The 21,158-nt window shown below is 38.1% G+C and overlaps 1 protein-coding gene across 1 annotated transcript; it reads left to right on the forward strand.

Annotated features, from left to right (window-relative positions):
- Positions 1–221: 221 nt before the first annotated feature.
- On the forward strand, positions 222–1,886 carry LOC126375577 (uncharacterized). Its single transcript, XM_050022578.1, has 4 exons — positions 222–894; positions 1,026–1,158; positions 1,371–1,519; positions 1,751–1,886. Exons 1-4 carry the CDS (start codon positions 646–648, stop codon positions 1,880–1,882), a joined length of 663 nt encoding a protein of 220 aa, XP_049878535.1. The 5' UTR covers positions 222–645; the 3' UTR covers positions 1,883–1,886.
- Positions 1,887–21,158: the final 19,272 nt, after the last annotated feature.

Below are 21,158 nucleotides of genomic sequence, written 5' to 3' on the forward strand. Positions count from 1 at the left end.
CACGCCCGGGATGATAAGGGACGATTGCGTTCTAGGTAGGACCTTAGCTATGTTTTTAATTATCTTCCAGTTTTAATAACTAATTAGATACTTACAGGAGTTGGAGATATATTTTTGCCAATACAAAATGAAGTAGGCTTGGGTAAAAAATATCGATATATCAAAATATCGATATATTTTCAATAAATAATCGATAATTATCGTCGATATTTTAAATCTTGATATATCGATAATCGATATTTTTTTCCGGATATCAAATTCGATTTCTTTTTATAAGCTCCTGTTCGACTTCAGTTCTCGATTAGGGCCGCGTTTAAAAACCAAGTCAATTATTACCAGACAGTAGTTTGTTTCAGTCACACATTAATGTTTTGCATAAAGTTATCCTTCACTTTACCCTTTACCGAGGGAATTTAACTTGCTTTGCTTGCGAACGCGACCTAAAAAGAGAGCAATGAATGAATGAGTAAATCGGCTGTATAGTTTCTGCTCCCTTTGCTTGCCTATAAGTTTTATAACATAAATGACTAAAATTTATTGACTTGTTTGACAAGACAATTTGAACTTAAACTTTATCCAACGGGCGGTTGACGGTTGTGAATATAATTGTATTGGTTTTGTTTTTGCCATCCACATCCATCAGCAATGTCGGCAGTGTGGAAATTCTTTAAAAAAAAGGATAACCAAGAACCCGTGACGTGCAATTTGTGCAACAAGTCATATAAAACATGCGGGAATACCACAAATTTAGCTACCCATCTCAAAGTAAAACACCATTTTGCTTATTTGCAATTACTTAACATGCAGAAGTCAACAAAATCTGGCAATGAGAATGAACCAGAACCCGAAGATGCTATGTCGGTAGACAATGAGAACAGTAGTAACAGTGTAGATGTAAGTAATATATTAGTAGTAGTATATTTCAATTCAATAGGTACTGTAATACTTTTTTTAGGTTATGTAAGTATGAGTTTATCTTTTGTTGATGTTTTCTTTGTAATTAGTATCTATTTATTTATTTCCAGGTGGTGCCAAGTACAAGTACAAAAGAAATGACAGATTATCTAGCATCTACCGAGTCCGAGACTCAGTTCTCCATAAAAAAAAGAAAGCAGCCCACTTTACTCAATGTTTTGGGAAGAGGATTAAGTCTCGAAGGTGGGTTGTAAAAAACATGCGTATAGGCACTTTCTTTTGATTCAACAACATTTAAAATAATTGTTAACACAGTAAAAATATTATTATCAGTTATTCAACACAACATTTTAGTGATGTACACCAATTATTTGCGGAAATATCGATAGTAGCAAATGACTCGTTATTAATTCCTTTTTCTGACTTATCTTTATTCTTTATCTTCTTTCTTTCAGAAGGTAGACAAAAGCATAGTGAACTTACACAGGCATTAATTAACATGATATGCAAGGACAATTTAGCACTATCATGTGTTGAAAAAAAAGGCTTACAAAAATTTTGTCGAACCGCTTGTCCTCTTTATAAACTGCCCTGTAGAAAAAAGGTTTCTATTTCTTAAATAATAATTATAATAATAACAATAATAATTTTAACACTGTAATGCTTGGTTAACTCCCGCATATTAGAAAGTTCCATCCATTCTTTGAGATGGAGAATTAAAACTACACCATACTAATAATAAAAGTTATTTAATAAAATACCTCTATTTTAATTTACATTATACAAATTCAGATCAATGTTAAATTAAACAACTACTTCTTATCATTTATTTCAGGTAACACAGTTGATAAAAAACAGATGTGACATACTCACAATTACTAATTCTACAAGGAGTTTTCTAGTAGTGACGGTTCACTTCATTGACACCTTAAATGGATCGCCTGTTCTTCAAAATATAAATCTATGAGCACAGAAACTATCACAGGTATAATTATTTGATCTATGTTGAAATTCATAAGATCAACATTATCTTACCTCCGCAATTGTTTATTAATATAATGTAAAAATATATGAATGCCTTTTTAGGGTCATACGCAGGGCTGCCAGATGTACGATTTAAATCGTACTCGTACGATTTTTTGGCATTTCTACTCATGTACGATCGCAAGACTACGATCGTACGGAAAGTGTACGATTTTTCGGTACCTGGCAACATTTCGTAATGAAACAAATGTATTCCTCCGGCAGCTTTGATTTTTTTCAACACTGCAGGCATTTTTTAATCACAAGTGCAGAAGAAATTAAAAAAAGATATGATTTAGATGACCCCATTTTATCGAAACTGGACTGTCTTGAACCTACCAATGCTGTTTCCAGTAATTACAGGAAAAAGTACCGACGTTACTGCCACTCAATAAAACCCAAGGACATGCAAGTGATGCAGGCGATAGGTGACGAATACCGCAGGTTTCCGAATAAAAATATGACCTCAGAAAATTAGTATAAGTCTATTCTTAACGAATTATTCTCATTTTTAATAAAAACTTTGAACTTTATGTTGTACTATCTTTTCATTTCAAAATTTCCTTGGAATACGATTTTTTTGTAGTTGACGTACGATCATGCCTTTTTTTCATCTGGCAGCCCTGGTCATACGGGACAGTACATCAAAGAATGCTGGGAAGAAATCTGTGAAGAGTTTAATATTGACAAGGATAAAATAGTATCCATTACCACTGATGGAGGTGCAAATATAGTGGCAGCAGTGCGATTATTCTTAGCTGATAATCACAGAATTCCCTGCATGGCCCATTGTTTGAACCTTGTGGTTGATGGGGTTCTAAGAGAAATTAAAGAATTTTCAGAAATTTGCGACCGTGTCAAAGGAATTGTGACATATTTCAAGCAGTCAGTCAATGCAATGGACCAGCTACGATCTGAACAGGTAGACTGTGGAAAAAAAGAAGGTGAGGTGCTGACATTGACACAAGCAGTCAGCACCAGATGGAACTCGTGCTTAGATATGTTAGAGCGATTTGTCAAACTGTCAGCACTTGTTGCTAAAATTTTAGCTACGAAAACTGGTAGAAATACACCAGACATGATCACCACGTCGCAACTCAATATTATACGCGATCTCATTGGCCTTTTTGGTCCGTTCAAAGAAGGCACGGAAGAAATCAGCGGTGCGAACTACGTGACAGCGAGTCTAGCCATTCCTGTTTTAAATTTACTTCGTCAAGTAACAGATCATGCTAGACCATCGACAACTATACAACAGGCCTTGCTTAACAAAATCGAAGATAAACTGGCTCCATTAGAAAAAAATCCTTTTCTTTCAGTTGCTACCATTTTGGACCCTCGCTTTAAGCCAATCCACTTCACGACTCCAATTGACGTGGCACACGCAATTTCTAAAATTAGCGATGACATTCGTGCAGAACACAGGCGTAGAGGGCAACGTTCTCCAGAAACAAGACCTGCACAAATAAACGCATCAGAACAGACCGAGACCGAGTCTTCTATCTGGTCCAGGCATGAGAAACTTTAAAATGTTAGCGTAGCTGCGCAAGAGGTTCCAAGTGCTCGCTCTATCCCCAATGAGCTTAAGCAGTATCTGGACCAACCACTACTGGAAAGGAAATAAGATCCAATAGTTTTGGGTGAGTTGTAGACATTTCACGCCGGTCCTTTCTAATATCGCTTTAAAATACCTAATATGCCAAGTGCCAAGCATCTTCCGTGTCGTCAGAAAGGCTTGCGTCTGTTATTAACTTGGCAGTGCCAGACAATAGAAGCAGATTGACAGGGGTGCACATAAAACAAAGAGTGCTTCTCATGTCGATATCTGACAATTATTGGTTTGACTAAATGACTACCAATTCGTATTTAATTTTCGATACCTACTACACTACACTATACTTTGACAATGTGCAAATATTTCGATATATATCGATATATCAAAATATCGATTTTTTTACACGATATATATCGATACTTTAAAATAATATCGATATATTTTTTTCATTTGCCCATCCCTAAAATGAAGACGTAATCAATAAACCCCACCAAACATCAGAAATAATCGTATGTCAACTAAACTAACAACTGTCACCTTGACAATGTCACAGATCATTGTCACAGATTATAATACTAACATGTCAACGTTGAGAAAAAAAAACCGTTTGCGCCATCTATTATCTTAATTTTACTCTAACTCTAAGTAAATATATTGTGCCTGCAATAACTTGCACTCAGTAAGCTGAAATTTCACTAGATGTCGCTCGATTCGTTCGATCCCATCAATATTTACGCTTGAGCGCTAGGGCGTTTTAGCGGCAGTAGTGGTCATTTATTAGAACTAAAATAGCCCGAAGAATTGCCCGAATTAGGACGGCACGGTTTTGTTGTATGACGTGAGGCATCTGTACGTTAGTATTATATGATCTGTGCTTTAAACTAATGAAATTTTATACAAATAATGACCATGGTTGAGAAGCAAGACACAATCAATCCGAGTGCCCCCGGCCGGCTATCTGAATGTGTAATTCTCGATGTATCGGGGAATCCCCGAACATTGGGTGGGACGGTGCGGCAGAATGGAACGTTTGTGAATCGTTTAGTTTTGTAAGTCATCCTTTTCACTCTTGTCGAACGATGAATTTTCTATCTATCTCTCGCACGCTAGTGCGTCAGTAAAGCCGCACGTAGTTAATGAATAAAATCAAAAATAAAGGGAGGACCAATGAATGTGGCTGACAGCAATGACAGCGTGACGAACTATATGTACATCTCCTCAGCTAGATTGACAGATTTGCTTAGAACTTCTAAGTTAGAAGTGGCGCCCTCCAAATGAATATAGACAGAAATTGTCTCATAGTTACGGTATAGGTACTTTTGTTTGTGTATGTAATATTGCGAGCAACAAGGTGGATTTATATTTGTCTGATGTGTCGTGACGTGACGCGTCAGAACTGTATCGGTTCCATACATGAGCCACAACACAACACGTTACGCACTAGTGTGAACGTTACCATCCTACTAATATTATAAACGCGAAAGTTTGTATGGATGGATGGATGGATGTTTGTTACTCTTTCACGCAAAAACTACTGAATGGATTTTAATGAAACTTTACAATAAAATAGCTTATACATCAGAATAACACATAGGCTACAGTTAATAAACATATTGTTCGAAATACTAATCCTGCGCAGACGAAGTCGCGGGCACCAGCTAGTACTAAATGTATGAAACCGATACCGTTCTGACGCGTCACGTCACGACACATCAGACAAATATAAAACCACCTTTACAAGTATTGTTGTTTCAAGATCGCTTGAAAAATGCCATATAGATATAGATAGTACAGAAGGCGCGTCTACATCATATTCGCAATAAAACAAAATGTACCTACTAACTACCATGCATGAAACAAAACTAGATACTGGTCTGGTCATTTCTGCGCCCCTCCAGGGTCTGCGCCCTGTGCCTGGGCACCGCTGGCACCGCCCTAGTTACGGTACTGGGTTGAAAATGGCGTTTTAAAATTTTTGCCGGCTTTTTTGTAATTTGTAACTGAATCAAGATCATTAAGAATCTTTTTTCAGCTCTATACGGTTTAAGGGTGGTTTTAATAACAACCCCTCACCGAAGCAATTCAGGACAGCTTACAAGAGGCTAATTGTCCACGGTGAATTAAAAAACATAGAAAGCGGTAATTGTACCATTTTAGAAAATATTAATATATTGACATACACATGCAAAAATTTTGAAAAACAGATCAACTCTTCTCTTTCATTTTAAGAGATGGTGCGTTAATGGAAGCTTTCGAATCCGAGGAACTTGATTTTTCAGTAGACCATGACTATCTGCCACATCCATCCTGTTTAACAGAATATACAAAACATGTAGTGGGATATATTGCGGGCTTTGTTGTTACCAAAGTGTCCAAAATAGTAAAGTGTCACGATTGCTTAAGTAGCATAGTGGAGATGTCAAATTCAAACTTGTTATTAATTTCCAAAAAAACCAAAGGCGGTTTGCGATATCCTTCTGCTGATGTAATAAATTTATGTGAAATTGCTGAAATATTTTTTTAGCTAATTATCCATGCAAGCGAAGTTTACGACTTTGGTCGCACTGACTTAATTCACTGAACTTCTAATTCATTTGGTCGCCACTCGCGGACGACTACAGCGACTACGTGGGCCACTTGGTGTACCACGTTGAACCACTGTCGAAAGTCGCTATGGCTGTGACTAAAGTCCCTCATATAGGAACAGCTGTTGCGTTTGGTTAAATGTGTGGTCCGCGCAGTGAAAAGATGTGCAAACATGCTTACGCAACAAAAGCACCAGGCTACCTTTCAAAACAATTATAAAGCCACAATGTAAAAATATCGGTGAATTAATTCATTCCGATGTAGCTGGCCCAATGAGAATAGTCACAAAAGAAGGCCACAGGTATTACCAAACTATTCTCGATGACTATTCCCATGTTACCCAGATTTATCTGTTGGTAAACAAATCAGAAGCAGCAGATAACCTGTGCTTCTGAATCAGTCTTAAAAATAAGAACATGTTTACAGTCGTTTACAAACAATAAATACAAGGCACAATCACACTGTGGCCTTTTGGATTTTACTTTGTTGCAACAATAGAAACGTTTTTGACCTTCATCACTATTCCGCGTATAGTTTCTTGACCAAGTATTTTCACAATTCACAAATTCTTCTGCTTCTTTTTCACTATAGCACCGTTTGATCAACACCCAACTTTATAATACGACGGCTCTTCTTCGCCGGTACTGACGGTCCAGCTCTTTCTTCTTCCTCCTCGGACTCAGAACGGTACACCTACTATACCTATATCCTCACTTCCTTGGTAGATGTTTTAAACAATAGCAACAAAAACTATAACAATTTTGTAACATAAACAAACAACACACGAAAACAGCCGAACGCCACCCGAACCCGATAGTTATGTATTCCGGACCTACCGCGGGTACTGTAAGAGTCCCGACGTAAGCTTTCTAAGTATTGTATGAAGCGCATTCCCAGACCTCCGGCGCAGACGAACAACATCCGTCCTGCGCATTCAGCTATTGATAAGCCCGAACTACCGGGAGGTATTGTTGTTTGCATAGCTTTCTTAGATCATAGAACTAGCTCATAAGTTTAGTCTTAAGTTGACCACTGTAAAGTACGCATTAAAAGTTTAAATTCAAAATTCAATTTTTGCTTTTTAAAAAGAGTCCCTCGCTCCGCGGCAACTTAAGTGGCGCAGCCGGTAGGATATCCGCTATTGGAAGAAGCTGTACCCAGAAGACCTGCAACTCGGTTATCACGGGTTACAGTACGGTGGATATTCTACGAACCAAATAAATAACTTTTGGACAAGCGGCGTGAGACAAAGGACGAGTACTCTCTCGGTGGCAACGCACAACTCTAGTAGGAGGAAATGGGATCGAGCGGTCTGTGAGTAGACTTTTTCACTATCCTGTCTTATCCCTTTCTATTCCAGCTAATTGTGAGACTCATTTAGGTAGGGTCTGACAATCGGACATAAATTGCCGAATGTTTTAGACAGCTAGCATAGTTTAGATAGGATCTGACATTTGGTCACAATCGCCGAATGTTTTAGATAATTAGCATAAAGTAGTTAAGTGATCTGATTTTCTAAAGAAAAATAATAAAATATAATTGAAAAGAAATAATTGAAAGCGATTTATATTATTGTCTTATTTTGCTTGTGTATTACTTGTGTATTTTTATTGTGTTTTTTATTGTGTTTCTATTGTATTTTGTGTCTTGTGTTATATTTTAAGTAGATAAAAATGACGCAACAAATTTCTCTTGTTCCAAACGAAATGCTAAGCCTTATTCCAAAATTCAGTGGCGAACCACAGTTGCTGAATTTATTCATTAATAAAGCTGAGTATGTATTATCGGCATATGCCCAGCAACAGGACAATCCACACCAAACGCAGTATGTATTTCATGCTATTTCAAGCAGACTAATAGACAAAGCAGCACATTTATTAAGCGAAAGACAAGATGTGAACACTTGGTCTTCCTTAAAAGATTTATTAATCCTACATTTCGGTGACCCAAGGTCGGAAGAATGTATAGCTATCGAATTGGAATCAATGAAAATTAAATCTGGCGAATCGTATCACGATTTTTGTTGTCGAATCCAACAAGTGCGAAGCACTCTGTTTGCGAAAGTGAATCTATTACAGGATGAAGGCGTTAAGGCCGCGAAAATGATAATTTACAATAACACTTGCCTTAATGTGTTCATGTATAATCTGCCCGAGAACCTCATTAGGACGGTGCGACTTAAGGGTTCTAACACGCTCGAGAACGCCTTAAGCGTAGTTACGGAGGAAGTAAATTTCCAATTTCAATACGACGCGAAAAATAAGAACAAAACTCAACCCGCACAAATTTCACAAACACCATTTATGAGAACAGCTCAAAATTTCAGATTCATTCCATCCGGTGCTGGATTCGGACCGTTTCCACAACAGTCCCGTAATCCTTTTACACAACAATTCCAACCTAATAAATTCGGATTCACACCAAAACCCCAGTTTGGATATCGACCCCCGAACCAAAATCAAGGATTTAGATTCGGTATCCCCAACCAAAATAATTTTAAATTTGGAATCCCAAACCAAAACGCACGATTTAATTTCCCAATGAATCATCCGTGGTATAGGCAAAACTTTAATAACCCGCAACAAACACGACCTTTGTATCAAATTATGCCTAAAGCCGAACCTCAGAAACCGCATGCATGCGCATTACCCGAGCCTGACGTGTCGATGCGGACTGCTACAGCGCAATTCATGATCGACTCCCCTGACGAATATAATAACATCTACTATACCGACGATTGCTTTGTCCCATACGATTACAACTATGAGGAAAACTATTTCACCGCGCAAGACGATTTTTCTGAGAACTGCGAGGGCGTTCCTCCCCCTGAATTTGAACAACAAGCTGAAGAAAGTGAATTGACTCCAACGGACTTGCCAGCCGAAAATTTTCAGTCAAAGGCCTCAACAAAACCCCGTCTCAAATAATCCGAATAAATTGCGTAAACGCATTGAAATTACCCCATATTAGAGTACCTGAAATTAACGCTACATTTATGATCGATACCGGAAGCTCTAGGTCTTTCATAAGTCCCAAAAAGGCAAACGAATTTTTTTGCAAAATTCAAAATTCTGGAACCATTCGAGGTTATCAGCACACATGCCCGTAGTTGCCATAATGAAGTAATACAAATTCCCCTTTTAAAGACATTTAAAAGCAAGTTACAACAAAAATTTTATGTCTACGATGTTGATAGTCGCTATGACGGTCTAATCGGCTCAGACTTATTAAAAAAACTGGACGCATCCATAGATATGAAACACCAAGTACTGCGGACCCGTGACACCGAAATACCCATACTATACGAAGCACCACACGAGTTGATTTTAGGACCTCGTACCGAAACTAGGGTTCGCATCCCAACTGAATTACAAAACGGACATGCAATTTTGGACTTTATAGAGTTCACCAAAGGTGTCCGCATGCCAACCGCAATAGTAAACTGTGTAGACTTTATGGCTACGTCAGTTATACAAAACGCTACTGACGACACCATAACAGTGACGTTTAATAAACCTCTGCCTGTGACACCATTCCAAGAGAACGAGATCATAGTAAATTTCACCGATCATAGTTACGACGTTGACGACCTATTGAAACAAAATTTACAGAGACTAAGACTGGACCATATGAACAAAGAAGAGAGAGACAAAATATCAAAATTATGCTATGAGTTTCGAGATATATTCTACAGTGAAGACATTCCGTTAACCTTTACAAATCAAGTAAAACACGAAATTCGCACGACAAATGAAGATCCAATTTATATCAGACCTTATCGTCACCCACCTGCACAAAACTTTGAAATTCAAAATCAGGTTGAAAAGTTATTGAAAGATAACGTTATTCGAGAGTCGCACTCTCCATGGAGTGCGCCAGTGCACTTGGTCCCCAAAAAACAAGACGCTTCTGGAAAAACCAAATTCCGTATGGTAATTGATTACCGTCGCCTCAACGACATCACAGTCGACGATAAGTATCCACTTCCAAACATCAACGACTTGTTTGACAAACTAGGCAAATCTACATACTTCAGTACCATCGACCTAGCGAGTGGATACCACCAAATAGAAGTAGCCGAGAAGGATCGACACAAAACTGCGTTCTCTACGCAAGCCGGTCATTTCGAATTTACCCGTATGCCTTTCGGTCTTAAAACCGCACCCGCGACGTTCCAGCGAGCAATGGACAATGTCCTCCGTGGCTTGCAAGGATTACATTGCTTGGTGTATCTCGACGATATAATCGTCTATTCATCCAGCCTACAAGAACACCTAGAAAAGCTAAGAAAGGTATTCGAAAGATTAAGAGCAACAAATCTTAAAGTCACACTTGATAAATGCGAGTTTCTTCGTAAAGAAGTACTCTATTTAGGCCATGTAATAACTAAGGAAGGTTTGAAACCAAACGATGACAAAATTAAAGCCGTTTTGAAATTCCCTTTGCCAAAAACAACTACGGAAATTAAAAGCTTTCTTGGTTTAGTCGGATATTATCGAAAGTTTATAAAAGATTTTTCCAAATTAACACGCCCACTCACTAACTGTTTAAAGAAAAGAAATCGGATTCAGATCAATCAAGAATACATCAACGCATTTGAAAAGTGTAAGGAGCTTTTGGTAAATGCCCCTTTGCTACAATTTCCGGATTTCACAAAACCCTTTGTACTTACCACTGATGCCTCAGACTATGCGATAGGTGCAGTCCTATCTCAAGGACCAATCGGTTCGGATAAACCAATCGCATACGCTAGTCGTACTTTAAACGATGCAGAAACCCGATATAGCACAACTGAAAAGGAACTTCTTGCCATTGTATGGGCTACTAAATATTTCCGCCCATACCTATATGGGAATAAGTTCACCATATACCGGGTGTTAGTGACATCGTAACGAATACTGAAAGGGATGATTCAGACCATGATTCTGAGTTAATATCTAGTGGAATTTTCCGTCGCAAAATTCATGAAATTTTGAGTTTTGTTTTTAATTATTTTCAATTCCATATTGTGCTTTTAGCTGCATAGAACCCAAATTTCAATAAAAAAAACAATAATGACAAATTATCGAAAATTTTCGATGTAATGGAGACAACAGCTGCTCGAACGGGTCAACGGCCACACGCACCGCGCCGCGCGCCCCGCTCCGCACGCCCCGCTCCGCGCGCCCCGCGCCGCGCGCCGGCGGGCGCGGCTGCGGCGCGGCTGCGGCGCGGCGGCGGCGCGGCGGCGGCGCGGCCTACAAAGTAGGCACTACGAACCGATCCTATTTCTTTCTCTGTCTATCGTAAATTATAAATTTATTTTATTCTTATTCTTAAATGGACGGATAATCAACAGGCATAAAATTTATGGAATACACGTCAATTTTAAGCAGAAATCTAAAACAACCGACAGAATTAAGTTACGCAGCGAGATACCTTTTTGATTCGACCGGGTTATTCATTCATTTACTCATAGGAATCAGGGCCATTATCTACCTAAAACAGTTGAAACAGTAAATAATTGTATTCTTTGTTGTCATTAGAATAACTAACAACCAACTAACACAACCACCACAGATTAGGTAATTAGTTACCTACTATGTCAACCATCCACCAACTTAGTATGTAAGTACCTACGCAAAACCTCGCTACACAAAAATCGAAAATAAATAAATCTTTTAGATCAATACCCATTATTGTTACAAAGCAAGACCTATCGGTACTATCGCTAGTATCGATCTAAATGTACTATCACTACTTTCGATAGTTTAGACAATTTTCAAGTTCAACAATTGATAATCTACCTATCGATAGTTCGGCAACTCCGCCGCGTAGGCAATGTCGGCATGTTCAAAGAAAAAAATTGTCCGAGTGGAGTGATCTTATTTTTCTTGTTACATGTTGGTACCGTACCGAGGTACTAAGTACTAAGTTATTCGTAGTTTTAAATCTCATTGTTAAATCATCAGTAAAGAACTAATTAAACCTATCCTGTTCTGTGTACAATATTCATGTAACGGCTACGTGCTTACATAAGTACCTAGTAGACGGGAGCAACGACTTAACGTACCTTCCGAAGCACGGATCATTTTACTTTCGGACAATCAGGTGATCAGCCTGTAACGTCCCAACCAAAGGCCTTATAAACAGATTTTTGTGATATGTCCCCACCGGAATACGAACCCGGACCCTCCGCATCCCATCGCTCAACCACTGGACCACATAGGCCAAGAAGGTTCTAAGACATAATTAAAGGATCCTGGGACGCAAGACCTCCGAGTTAGGGCTTGTTTGATCTGTCTTGATGGATACTCGGACGTGAATAGCCTCACGGATCAAGGGCAACGCGCGCCAATAAAGTAGGCATTACGAACAGATACTAGGTATTTCTTTGAGTTGATAGGTATCAAGTGAAGTTTCCTGTCGCCAAATTCATAAAAATAATAGATTTTTTTCAGTCCCATATTGTGTTTTAAGCTGCATAGAACGCACATTTAAAATAAACAAATAAAAATTACTAATTATTAAATTTTATCAATGTCATCAATAATAATAATAACGTATCTACAACTTCAGCTATGCGCAGGTGAATAGCCGGCGCACGGGTCAAGGGCAACGCTCGCCAATAAAGTAGGCATACGAACAGATACTATTTCTTTCTCTGTCACTTGCACCATAAACATACTCTCTCTCCCTCTCTAGTCGTCGGCTCGACTCGGCCGCGGCCAGTGCGTCGTCGGCGCCCTTAGTCGGCGCCTTTGATGCTTTGCGCTAACGCCGCCGCCGCGCGCTTCCGCTCAGTCGAATACTAAGCTTGACCCGAATCGCGTGATGTTTTTCGAGGATATTTTTTTCGTGTTTGTGAGTGTTTGTTTCATTCTGTAAATGAGTAGTGTCGACTATGATGATAGATCATAGACCATTTACTGCGCAAAAGTATGGAAGATTGTTGATGTTTATTAAAGAGCAAGGTGTTGTGTTTGTGAGTGCGTGTGATACCTACCTACCGCGGAGGAAACGCGATGTTGCATTCCTACGTGACGTGACATGTTCTAGGGTACCTACCTAGGTACTTCATCCGAAGGAATAACAATTAAGGTAAGGCAAGAGTAGGGTTTTTATTGTTAATAAGTTAGGAACGTTTTAATAACTGGTAGGTAGGTACCGTGCGTGAAAAATCGTGGCAGTAGGTGTTCTACTTCAACAAACAACATTTTTAAACGTTGAACCACTACTAAGCATCTAAATACAAGAGAATGAAAACTCCTACCTAGATATCAACATCGTATCTCACACGCGTAACGTAGCCGCGCGTAAGTTTAGCGTCTGTGTGGCGCGTTGTTCGACTTACATTGCGGCACAGTAAAAATTGAAAATCTTAATTAAACATTTGCGACAAGAAAAACACCCACCATCGTTTTTAGTACAATAAAATAGGCGTTCCATTTTTTTTTTCGTTACGATGTCACTAACACCCTGTATACAGATCATCGCCCACTAACATGGTTAAAGTCCATGAAAGAAACCAATAGTAAATTAACTCGTTGGAAACTACGTTTGGCAGAGTTTGACTACGATGTCGTATATAAAGCAGGAAAACAGAATAACAATGCTGATGCATTATCCAGAATAAGGGTAAACGCAGTAGGTAACGATTCGGAATCCATGCGAGTCAATGTTGACGAAAGTGAACATAGACTCAGATCCTACTTGGATGACGTAGTAAACGAAGTAGTCAGACTAGGAAGCCGACCCCAAAATCGACGTAATGAGCAAGTAAACACAGATGATGTAATAGAACTCTCATCGGACGATGGAAGCGAGACCCCAAGGGCGGGACACAACGAATTGGAGTCCCAATTCCCAATCGTCTCACCATCGGAAAGTACCATTACAATCCCTGAAAACACTAATAGTAACACCGATACGATCCATTCCGCACGCGATATTGATACCAATGGAATCCCCATCTTGAACGAAGCAATCGACAGCAAACCCAATCAAATACTGGTTTATACCTGGAACAGAAATGAAACATCAATTAATAATTTGTCCAATTCAAAGCAAAGAATAATTGAAGTAACCTTACCTTTAAATAGACCGGATCTAGTAAAAGAATTCCTGAAAGGTTATGTAAGACCCAAAATAAAACAATTCATTTACTTCGAGAGTGAAATTCATCGCAAACAGTTTGTACAGGCATTTATATCCCTATTCAAGAAGGGCGCCGTACATCTCATGGAGTGTACCAAAAGAGTAATAACCGTTGAAAATGAAGAAGAACAGAGACAGATAGTGCTGAAATATCACGAGGGCTCTACATGTCATCGTGGTATAAAAGAAACTTTAATGAAATTAAAACGTGTCTATTATTGGAACAATATGGACATTACAGTAACCGCTATTATCAATTCCTGTGAAACATGCAAAAAACTTAAATACGATCGGAAACCCTTCAAACCGGAATTACAGTTAACGCAAACTCAGAATAAACCATTTCAAGAACTTTTTATGGATGTATTCTCTATAGAAGGACAATACTTCCTCACAATAGTAGATGCTTTCAGCAAACTGGGACAAGCTATCCCTATCCCAAGTAAAAACACCCCTGAAATAGTACGCGCATTAATTTCGTACTTTTCTTATTACGGTACCCCTAGAATCATAAATGTAGACCCCGGCACAGAGTTTAATAATACCCTTTTGAAAGAAACCTTATGTTTCTACAAAATAAACCTTCATATCGGAACTCCGCACAACCCAAATTCCATGGGAATAGTAGAGAGGTTTCACTCTACCATTTTAGAAATCTATCGTATCGCAAAGTATGAGCGAAAACTTACCGACGCAGCTTCCGTCATGACGTATGCTATCATGGCATACAACCATACAATACACTCTACTACTGGATTAACCCCATTCGAAGTAGTATTAGGACAGACGGATTCCTCAAACGCGTTTGATGTAGACTTTAATAAACATTACACCCAAAAACTAATCAACGATCATGCGAACCGAACAAAATTCTTATATAAGTACCTAACAGAGAAAATGATAGACCACAAGGAAAATATTAGGGAAAAACGAGGAGGTGAGAAAAACATTAACTTAGACGAAGGAGAGACAGTTTACATCAAAGGAGTGAACACTAGACGTAGCAAAGACAAACCACGTTTTGAAAAGGCAATAGTATCTGGAAATATAGTTAGAAACACTGTACCCATCCACGTTAGGAACCGCGAAACTAAGGTAACTATTAAGGATATTCGACGGCCCCCACAGGTTCGCGACCGTGCTGCTGGTAATGAGCATCCAGAGCCAGAGCCAGGCCCTTCAACTGCAGAAGATTGAACGGAACCCTGGAATACTTCCTGTGAGAAAGGGACGCGCCATTATTACCTACGACAAATGGTTAATTTTTAAGACATTAGATTTAAACCTTGTATATGAAGATTTAGAGCTCAATGTTAATCGACTTGCGGATCTAAACGAACATGTGCTACATTACTTTAAACAAAACATTACCTCCGAATGCACTGATATTAAAGTACAAACTGAACATATAAAGAACATAACCATACAAAAGTTTAGACAACTTATTCCTTCTGTCAGACAAAAACGAGGACTATTAAACCCAATAGGTTCACTAATTAAAGTTTTAACGGGGAACTTAGACAACGAAGACGCAATAAGGTACGATAGTCAGATCAGTAAATTACAACAACAACAACATAGTGTCTCTATGAAAATCGCCTTGATAACCGAAATTATGGGATCTGTTGCAAATGTAACAAATGCTACGAAGAACAATTTTATCCAGCTCGATAAAGAAATACACGATTTGAAAATATTACTAAATGAATCAATCCAAACAAGCCAAAGTATAAATAAAGTTATCCATGTCTATAGTCTCTTCTTACATAACTTCCAAATGCTCTACATAAAGCTGGACGAAATTGAAACTGCCGTTGCATTTAGTAAGGTAGGAACTTTACATCAATCGATTATTGATACCGATGAATTTATGACTGTACTTAGGAAAATAGAATTAACTGATAAATTGGTCTATCCCGTAGAGTTAAATAATTTGATAAGAATTGAACAATGTGTAGAGTTAAAAGCGTTTTCTAAAGAAAATCAGATTACCTTTATTATTGAAGTTCCGTTAGTCAGATCCGAGAGTTATCATTATTATCGAGTCTTGTCATTACCTGTAACAGATAACCTAAATCTAACTACCCTAATAATTCCTAAATATCCTTACCTTATTGTGAATCAGTCGAAAGCTCTGTCGCTCTCCCACTCTTGCCTGGAAATAGAAAGAAGCATCTTCATGTGTCATGAAGACTCCATTGTTCCGCCGACTATGGAAGATGTCTGCATCACCGATCTACTGAAGTTCGTCATTAATACCACCATGTGTTCCCCTATTCACGTGGATATAACAAAATTCAAGTTACAGCCAATAGAGTCAAATCGTTGGATATTCTACTGCAAAACCGCTACTCTAATGACGTCACAATGTGGAGAGGATGTCACTAGAACATATGTTGAAGGAACCTATATACTTACCATTGAAGACTCCTGCGAAATAACAATCCAAAATGTAACTCTGAAACAACACCGATCAAAGGCGGGCAACGTTTTATACGAGAAACTTCCAATAATTGATCTACCATCACTGTCGACGTCAAAGCCTGTCGTCTCGAAGAAACCACTTAACCTGGATGAAATAGATTTACAGACCCTGCAAAGCCTGTCCCATGTCCTGAAAAATAGTGAAAGTGAATTAGTTAGTGAAGTGAGCACATATGGAAGTGTAGTAAACGCAAGGAACATTAGTATAGGGACTCTACTTCTCTATGTTATCATAATTTTAAGTATTTTCATATATTCATTTAAACGTTTTAAGAATTTTATATTATCAGATCGGAATCATCAAAGGGCTGAAAACCACCCCTCCGATAATTCCAATCTTATGGAGGGAGGAGTTATGTATTCCGGACCTACCGCGGGTACTGTAAGAGTCCCGACGTAAGCTTTCTAAGTATTGTATGAAGCGCATTCCCAGACCTCCGGCGCAGACGAACAACATCCGTCCTGCGCATTCAGCTATTGATAAGCCCGAACTACCGGGAGGTATTGTTGTTTGCATAGCTTTCTTAGATCATAGAACTAGCTCATAAGTTTAGTCTTAAGTTGACCACTGTAAAGTACGCATTAAAAGTTTAAATTCAAAATTCAATTTTTGCTTTTTAAAAAGAGTCCCTCGCTCCGCGGCAACTTAAGTCGCGCGGTCCGAACTGTGTAGGTATTTTCATAATTATTGAAAGTTAAAAAAAAATTTGGTAACCAACAAAAGAAAATTGAATAGCTCATGCAATTCGTAAAAGATCGATTATTCTGACATGACCTCTGTTGTCAGTAACCTAGAAAACTTTTCGGAGGTTCAGTATTTTATTCGGAAGTTTAGTTGTTTTATTTGAAGTTTAATAAAATGTTGAAGTAAAAATGTAATTTGTGCCTGTTCATATGTGTTTGTTAAAATGTTCATTTTGTTTTCGGTAATTTATTAGAACGCGGGTACATTAGAATAATAGTCGGACAGAGAACGCTGGAGATTCATTGCTTTTTCGGAATCATTATTATTTCACATTTTTTAACAGGCAGCTTCTCGCAGGTTTCTTGAGCTTTTCCTAGTGGACCAATATAAGATTTAGGTCCCGAAGTACACCCGTCGAGATGAAGAAAAAGGTGTCTCAAAGGCAATTCATTCATGTGAAGCAAACATATTATCCACTGACGTGGTTTTTGTAGCCTTTTCTCAAGTAGTTTAATGATTCCACCATACTTTTCCGTATTGACTTTCGTACCGTCGCAACCGATTGTATGATCTTGAGCAATTTCTTCATGTAACAAGAACTCTGTTATCGCAGTTTCTATCCCTTTCGCTGTGTCAACGTCAGGTACTACGTACGTACCCCATGTAAATGGGTCACGGCTCTTGAATCAGTGAGATATGTTCCTCAGCAGTCTTGGTCCCATAGCATTTACCACCTTTTTTAACAATCTTCAAAGTTTTATCTTTCCTGCCATCGAAGTATAAAGACGAGAGCTCTGTAACAGTTGCATTTTTCATTACTTTTTCTCTATTTCTAGTTCTCTCTCTGTGTAACTTGTGTCTATCGATTACCTCAACATTAGATCCAATGTCGCATAATACAGATGATGCTATTGTTGCTGCTGCTCTATCTGATACCCCATACCTATCACAGGTCTTCGATAACGTAGGGAAATTGAAGGACACAGAATTTTTCTTTTTTTTTCAGGAACGCGTTCGATTATGGTGCATTCTGTCTTTTCTGACGCTGATGATGCCGCCGAGGAAGTACCAACATCCAAATCAGCTGACGTTAAGAGTTTAATGATGTGTTTGGGCGATTTTCTCGTTCATGCTTCCTTTTTAAAGTTTTTTGCAACTTCCTTGTAGCAGTTACGTCGATGGCGCTGATTATCATAATTTGCGACGTTCTTTGATCGATTAAAAAAACTTGCTCTTGTTTAGGTACCTTTTTATCCTTTGGACAAATGCACTGAGCAAATTCTTTGCATTTGCATGCTGAAATATAGAAAAGTATTTTAAAAAGGCAAAGCATTGCCGAAAACTTTGTAACTTCTCCGGGGAGAGCCTCTTGATAGAATTTATGCAGGTATTTACATTTCAAATGATATGCTTTTTAAATTTGAATGATTAGAGTCGCTGTCGGAATACAATACAATACACAATACAAATACACTTGATTGCACCAAAATAAAAAGAAATAATTACAAAAAGACTCTTAACTAAATAAATGGCAAATGGCGGCCTAGAAATGGAATAGATGCAGTTTGCCATATATTTTCGATCCTGGATGTCACTATATCTGCTATCTCTATTGGTTCTTTTGCAGTTTCTAATTGTAATTTTAGTTGATGTCTCGTCCATTCATAGTACTTCATTACATCTTCGTAAGTGGGTAGAACGTTTCTTTTAACTCACAAATATCACCAAAAAGAGGACATTTAAATGCACTCCGAGTTGTTTGCATAGTTGCGGCGAAAGAAAATGGATATACACGAGCGACGACCAGCGTGTAACCGATACGAGCTAAGAACAATAGAGCACTGAGGCGACAGCGACGCGCGCGCAACGCGACAAGTGTAGCTAAATGCCCCTTCCCGCGCCCCCTCACTTCCTTTATTCTAACACAAAGTCAAACATCTTTGTGTCGAAATTACAAAACTATAATATGACAAATTGTAAAGCTGTTTCCACGCCGTTGCCAGTTAATTGTAAATTAGAAGTACATGCAGTTTAGGTAGACTTATGAACTTATCTGTATGTACACGGCCAAACATATCCAATGCCTGTAGTTATCTGAGCATGTTTAGCACATGTTTTAATGAGGATCATTGGCGCATGGAAAAGCGCGTATTGCGTTATTTAGCGGGAACCATAAATTATGGCCTTTACTTTGTAAAGAGCAATAATTTCAATAGTATGCTTACGCTGATGCAGATTGGGCTAATGACCTCATAAAATAAATATTTACTGTAATGTGGTATATTTATTGGTGTAAATGTATCGATATTTTGACAGTAGTATTTCGTGTTATTTGCCTGCTCCTGAATCACACGCGGTGCCCCTGCCACCACCCAATCTGTCCAAGAATAAGTAATACTTAAAAAGTTAATACAATAATATTGCCGTTACAATATAATGGACAATCATTTGAATGCGCATTAACACATAACATTATTTCTACATCATAAAAAAGGAAGGTACATTAATTTTCACATTTTAATACGGTACTACAAACAATAATCATTGACTGACAAAGGAAACACTTATTGGTGCAGCTTTCAAAAAGGTACATAAGAATGAAACTTTACCACTGCGACTAGTCATTGGTACCTGTGGCTGTGGTTCACTGCGGACTGCACGAGTGTCAACATCGATAACAACAGCTTCTTCTGAGGAAACATTACTACCTGTAGGGTTACTTAGTTGAGATTTCTCTGAAATTAACAAATTACTACTTGTTGAAATTTCTAAGGGGTAGTTTCTGAAATGGACGTCTCCTGCTGTCTACATGAGTGCGTCTACACAAGCAGTTCTATACTCACCATCTTTTCCTACAAATATATCCTCTATTAGACCTAAAGGCCATTTTAATCTGTTTTCATCAGTCTCTATGAGTACTACATCACCTACTTTTAAATTGTCTCTTTTCTCTTTCCTTTTCAGCACAAGCAATGTTAAATATTCAGTTCTACATTTTTGACGAAACTTCTCTTTGTCTTTATATTTCCCAAATCTCTACTAGTCTTTTCTAACAATTCCTTGTCTTCTGCTTGTATCAACCCTATAATGACTTTCTCTTCTCTTTCATGCTCTTTATACGTCAGTTCTCCCTTCTTTCTATTTAACTGTCTTGAATTCCTTATAAAACGACATATCCAAGCTACAGTCCTTATTATCTTAGTATATTTAGAGAATTTACTTTGTAATTTATATAATATCCCCTCATTAGGATTTATACATAATCATTATCATTAAAATTGGCATTTGTTGTTTCAATTTTTCCTTTAGCTGTTGAATTAAGAGTATTTTCCTGTTTTGCTGTATGTATCTTTACTGAACACTTTTCTTGCTCTTTTAGTATTTCCTCAGTATGTCATGTGCTTAGAACATCCAGAATCAACAATGAAGTTTTCTGTTTGTGCATAGAATGTTACAGCTGACAGCCGAATGCTGAAGCTGAATGTGACAGCCGTCCTTTTTATTATTTTTCTTTTTATTCCAGAAGCAGTCATTTACTTTGTGATTAAATTTCTCCTTTTGACGCACAATGACCAATACGCACAATGACCAACAGGTAATACGAATATTGACACACAAGCATAACGACCAACACGTATAATGACGCCTAAGCAAAACGACCAATATGCATAATGACCAATACCAATTAAACTCGCATAATGACCAACTCGCAATTCGACACACTCGCATATTGACCTATTAGCATTTTGACTAACGTGCAACAAGTTTACATTT

Source organism: Pectinophora gossypiella, chromosome 19 (assembly GCF_024362695.1).
Source record: "Pectinophora gossypiella chromosome 19, ilPecGoss1.1, whole genome shotgun sequence".
In the NCBI taxonomy this organism is placed as follows: Eukaryota; Metazoa; Arthropoda; class Insecta; order Lepidoptera; family Gelechiidae; genus Pectinophora; species Pectinophora gossypiella.

Bases quoted from the DNA above. Each gene is read 5' to 3' on its own strand.
- LOC126375577 (XM_050022578.1), top strand. From the start codon at position 646: ATGTCGGCAGTGTGGAAATTCTTTAAAAAAAAGGATAACCAAGAACCC. The intron at 895-1,025 runs GTAAGTAATATA...ATTTATTTCCAG, and splicing joins ACAGTAGTAACAGTGTAGAT to GTGGTGCCAAGTACAAGTAC. The intron at 1,520-1,750 runs GTTTCTATTTCT...CATTTATTTCAG, and splicing joins AACTGCCCTGTAGAAAAAAG to GTAACACAGTTGATAAAAAA.